Genomic DNA, 5,977 nt, shown 5'->3' on the forward strand with positions numbered 1-5,977 from the left:
TAGATTACCTTTATTTTATACATGATACAGGAAATGCTACATGAGACGTTATGAAGTTGAGGATTTCACATAGACCTAGTTGAAATAAACAAGACATTTGTATTTCATACTATGTGATTTGATGAGACAATATGTTATGTATTTAAATCTTTAACTTTGAGTATGATATAGGAACTGACACGTTTTTTATTAGTACCATGAGTGATGAACAATATATACGCCCCAACACATTACGTCATTGATTGGAGTGTTACACTTTATCAAGAGGAATGTACAATATTTCTCTTCGAAATAGATATAAGTGTTCTTCTTGGGCTATGTATAATCTTATTAAAAAGAAGCGTCAATAATGAATAAAATAAAATAATATTACATGTATACATAATAATCAAGAAATCAAAAAAATCACAACTGCACACAAATTTTTATTCGGGCAGAACCAATCAAACTAACTTACTGATTTTTTTTATTCACAAGCACTACCCTCTAAGCGATAGTCACCAACGAGAACCATAGTGTTGCACGCAATTTCATCCATCTTTTTTTAGCTAGACCGCCTTCGTTGGGCTCCATGTTGGATGCACCATTGATTCCTTTTTGTTGGTCTTCATATGGTTCAACTCCAAGAAAAATCACACCACCTACTTCAACATCTTGGATTGAAAAGTTACAACCCACTTTGAACATGTTACAAGAAGGATCTTCTTCACAAAGTTGTGGCTTGTAACAATTGTTATCGAAGTTTATGTTGTCATCATAGTTAAATGATGTTATATGGTCCAATTGTTGAGAGGTAGATCCATCCCTTTGGGGACATCCGATAAAACTGGAACGATATAGAGAGGTAGAGTCAACTTGTCTATACACATTAGGCTACAAAAAAGCACACAATTAGCGACCTGGTATATAAGATGGAAAGCAACACATATACTAACTGATGTGTGAAACATACCACATTATTAGCTAGGCTTGTTTTCGCGTGACTTACCGTCATCTCCCACTTTTTGCCTTTTAACCCACAAATCTATACTTATAAAACATATCATGTTTACTATTTATACAAGAATATAAATTCATTGTTCTAAGATAATAAATAGTCAAGTTACCTCTTTAAGTACTTCAGAGTTCGAGTTGTACATATCGAGAAAATCCCTCACTATCCAGACATCTTTTCTCTCGAGACGTTTACGAATAGGGCCTTTCTTCGATATATTTACCAATTGCCACACCTTATCACTTTGCAACAGTGGACCTAAGTTCTTAGATTCGTTGCGGCGATCCTTGACATCAAAGGGATATGTTATAGCTTCTTTGATCGCGTAGGGAAAATGATCACCATCAACCATTGCTCCTAATCGAAATGTGACATTTCGAAGAGGATTTCTATCGTGTTTAAATCTCATTTCACCTAGTGTCCCAATTCCATCTTTAAGTACGAGAGAACGATCACCTAAAAGAATATTTTTCTTTTTTTCGAAATTAACAACTATGTTGTTTTTGAACTCTAGAGGTGTCCAAACACCTTCAACCCCATTTACACCACAAAAATATGCATTGATGAGTACTATCTTCACCTTTAGAGAGGCTGCCCACCCGTTAGTTACTCGTTGGCGCGTCTTGCTATCAACCAACATAATGTTGATGGGCTTATTTATACCATTACAATCAACTTCTCCGGTAATCGTTCTCCCAGTGTACACCGGTGATGCGACTTTAGTCGGAAAGGTTAGCTCTAGATTCATTGGTTCTACAATAGCGGATGCGTGGTCCTGCTCACACATGACTAAAAGTTATAATTGTAGATAATTATCAACTAATTAAAATTATAATCCAAAATATTCTTTTACTTTGAAGTAATTATGATGGTATATGAAATAAAATCCGATATTTCAATTATATCAGATAAATAAAATATGTATTTTTATCTATCTTTGTCTTAAGAAAGGTTAATCAGTTACAATCAAACATAAAATATCAATATTGTTGTTTATTACTTCTTTCTTACACGATTAGAATGCATAATATTTATTTATACGAACCAGCAAGATGACACTTTCGTGCACTAAATAAAATTCTCGTTTGGCTCAACCTCGGTATTAAAATAGTAAACTAAGACTTGTTTAATTTTATATATGATTAAAACAAAAAAAAATCTCAATTTGCAATTGATTTTAACACAGAACGGTTTTGGTTTATCTAAACACTAGGTTATAACCCCGTGTATTACACGGGGTTGAATAAATAAATTTTATATACTAAATAATAAAAATAATATATTTTTAAAAACCTTGTATGGGTTGAATAAATATAATTTTATATATTAAATAATAAAAAGTTATATCTATAAGAACCATATTATACGGGTTGAATAAATGTAATTTTATATACCAAATAAAAAAGTTATATCTTTAAAATACGTGTATTACACGGGTTAAATAAATGTAATATTGTTTACTAAATAATAAAATAATACATCTTTAAAAAACCTCATTTATAACACGGGTTGAATAAATGTTATTTTATATACCAAATAATAAAAAAATTACATCTTTAAAAATATACGCATTACACGGTTTGAATAAATGTAATTTTCTATACTAAATAATAAAAAATATATGTCCTTAAAAAACCCCGTGTATTGTACGAATTAATTAAATCTAATTTTATATATCAAATAATAAAAAGTTATATCTTAAAAATCTAATTTTATATATCAAATAATAAAAAGTTATATCTTAAAAAACCTCATGTATTACATGGGTCGAGTAAATGTAATTTTGTATAGTGAAAATAAAAATATTTAATATATTAATACAAGTTTATCTTTAAAAATATGCGCATTACACGGTTTGAATAAATGTAATTTTCTGTACTAAATAATAAAAAATACATATCCTTAAAAAACCCGTGTATTGTACAAATTGAATAAATCTAATTTATATATCAAATAATAAAAAGTTATATCTTAAAAACCTCATGTATTACATGGGTCGAGTAAATGTAATTTTGTATAGTGAATTAAAAATATTTAATATATTAATACAAAGTTTGGTTTACGTGATAAAAATAGATTATTCTGTTACAATATTTGTTAACGAAGTCTCAATAAATTTAACTCTTTATTTAAACAAAACGTTCAAATATAATTAATTCAAATAAATAATATTATAAATGAGAAGGAGATTAAACTAAATAATAATTATCCATAAGCTATTAAGCTAATAATATTTAGTAGGAGGATTATCTATAATATTAGATATTAAAATAAATAATATTTAGTAGGATGGTTATCTATAATTAATTAGAAAAGATTAAACTAAATTTTTAATTATCTATAAGAGATTCGCTAATATGATGACAAGTGTCCCTAAAATGGTTTCTTTTATTATATAGTATAGATATCTTTTTTTTTTTTAAACATATCTATTTATCAAAGAAAACTACCAATATAATCTTTACTTTCACAGGTTTTGGGTTTTTTTTTTAACATATCTATTTTTCAATTAAAACTGTCAATATAATCTTTACTTTCACAATACACAAACAAAAAATGAATTTTATTTCTATAAATACACCAGCAAATAATATTAAATGCAATTTAGAAAGAAAAAAAAAACAATATTTCAAATATTATCCAAAAGAACGTGAAAATGAACTGATTGGTCGAAATATCATATGAAAACTTGCACTTATAGCCGCCTCGCTGACTTAAAAAGTGCACGTCAACGATGGTTACAGACCCGTAGGTTTGATTAATGATTATACCGGACTGTTACCGGCGTATTAGTGATGAAAAATAGATATTAATGATGGAAATTAAAAAGAAAACGAACATACAAATTCAAGATTCTGAACATAGTTTTCCATTGTGTGGTTAAGCCGATGAAGTTCCTTGCTCCCACCTGAAAACAACTAGTTAGAACCTAGAATCAACAAACAAATCGAAGCCGAAAACACAAACTGATTAATGGTTTATAAGGGTTTTTAAAGATACCAAGAAAGATGACTAGCTCGGATGATTAAAGTGGTGGTTGATTTTAGCTTCTTAAAGATGTTGAAGAAGAAGGAGAAGAGGAAGATGATTACGAAGGTTTTGAGCTTTACTTTCAAATACTTATGGTTTCTTTGATTAGGGTTTGAAGAAAATTTCCAAGATATTACTGGATGAAAAGGTTTTGATATATTTGTGTTAATTCTTTAGGGTTTGAAATTGTTGAAAAAGATGACTAAATAGCGCCCAAACCGCGTAATAACCTTGTAATTTCCTAGAGATCTACAAAACACACACACCCACATGAACATGTAATATGAGGACTGAGGTTTGAATGTTTGCTTGTTTAAATTTTCTTTAAGACAAATATTGATCTTAAAGTTATGTCGGTTAATTTTTAAATGAATGTTATTAGGTTGTTATCAAGAATGATACAATATATTATAACCTTCGATGTCATTAATTAATGATATAGAAAAGGCTGTATTGAAGAAAACATACGAAAAGATAAACTAAGATTAAGTTGAAATGAATTTCCATTTATATTGTTTATGCTTAATTAAAAAGATCTAGATAACCCTACAAGTAATTTTACACAAAGCTAAAATCAAATCACAAGATTTGTTTGTTCCTTGTAATACTATATGATATAGTTTGTTCCTTGTAATACTAGATATAAGAAAAATTAACCTAAGGGTGTAAGGGGTGCTCACCTAAGAGGTGAGTCCCCTCTCTTACGCCCAACCAATCCTCGTGTGCCACATCAACTCCCCTCTTAAACTCCCCTCACACCCTAATTTGATGGCGTCACTCCCCTCTTAGGGGAATTGCTTTTTTTATTCAAAAAAAAAAAAGAAAAACAATTGATTGGTTGGAAATTAGATTGGCCCCACCATCCCTCTCCTTCTTCAGCGGTGAACTCCCACCTCGCTTGGTCCCCGATTTGCCTCACCGCACCAACAGCGGCGGTGTTCCCGCTAGGTGACTTGGGTCACCGAATGGGGTTACCGCTGGTGCCCCGGACACCCTAATAAATAGTAAACAAGTTTTGAATAATTTTGTGTTAGCAATATTGTTAGTTTTCATCTCTTTTTTTTTTTTTTAATTCTAAAGCTAACGTGGATTCTATACGTAATTTCGTAGATTTTTAATTAAAGTGTAAAATTAAGCTATTAAAAAAACCTAAATATGCAGGACCACCAATCAGTTTTGACGATTTGAAAGTTTTTTTTTTTTCTTTTTTTTTTTTTTTTTGGAAACGGCTGACTAAATCACCACATAATCATTCTGTGATGTCTTCAACTGATCAAATGCATCACATCCTCGATAATGATCAGAGTTGGATGCATACTCGAGCCACTAGTTCCAGTCAGAGAGGCCTAGTTCTAAACTTTATTGCCACCACCAATGTCCTTCAAAGTGATGCTAGTGGGAATTGAACTTGGGACGTCAAGGAGATAAACAAAGCGACTAACCACTAGACCAACTTGTTTGGACGAAAGCTTTTATTATATGTTCTACCTCTGATATATTCTACTCAAAACAGGAAAAAACAATAAGATTCGTGATTCTTTCTACATAAGACTTTGAATTGTTCAATTGATAAGTTTGTATACTTGTACCTTGCAGATTTCCAGCTTGTTTAGAGAATCAATGCATGTTTATCCCTCTTTGTCTGTGACACATTTGGATCTCTAGCCTTGGAGACAGTGGAATTCTTGAACAGGGTCCAGCGAATCGTGCATGGTACGTAATTTCTCGACCACATAAGACTTGTAGTTTTGTTTTTAGTAGGATTGTTTTGCTATCTAAAAGGGAGTTGCGACGCAGCTTGCTATTTACCTGCTACTTTATTGTAATTGTTGGTTTTGGTTGGAACTTAATTAGAGAATGATAGAAAAACCTCTAAGAAGAAGAAGATTATGTTAAAGTAGTGGACGACGAAAAAGCTAGTGGAAAAATTGACCGAGTTCAACCTTAGAGCTA

General features: G+C 30.8%; 1 protein-coding gene across 2 annotated transcripts; it reads right to left on the reverse strand.

Moving 5' to 3' along the window:
• Positions 1 to 308: 308 nt before the first annotated feature.
• On the reverse strand, positions 309 to 4,334 carry LOC110873685 (calmodulin-binding protein 60 D). 2 transcript variants are annotated; one of them, XM_022122679.2, is made up of 5 exons: positions 3,995 to 4,332; positions 3,838 to 3,902; positions 1,107 to 1,769; positions 953 to 1,024; positions 309 to 873 (listed from the first exon to the last, which is right to left on the reverse strand). In XM_022122679.2, the coding sequence occupies exons 2-5, from the start codon at positions 3,865 to 3,867 to the stop codon at positions 487 to 489; spliced, it is 1,152 nt and encodes a 383-aa protein (XP_021978371.1). In that variant the 5' UTR covers positions 3,868 to 3,902; positions 3,995 to 4,332; the 3' UTR covers positions 309 to 486. The 2 variants fall into 2 exon arrangements, with proteins under 2 accessions (XP_021978371.1, XP_035831708.1); XM_035975815.1 differs by lacking the exon at positions 953 to 1,024 and having other exon boundaries at positions 3,995 to 4,334.
• Between the last annotated feature and the right edge of the window lie 1,643 nt (positions 4,335 to 5,977).

This window comes from Helianthus annuus, chromosome 8 (genome assembly GCF_002127325.2).
Source record: "Helianthus annuus cultivar XRQ/B chromosome 8, HanXRQr2.0-SUNRISE, whole genome shotgun sequence".
Classification (NCBI taxonomy): Eukaryota; Viridiplantae; Streptophyta; class Magnoliopsida; order Asterales; family Asteraceae; genus Helianthus; species Helianthus annuus.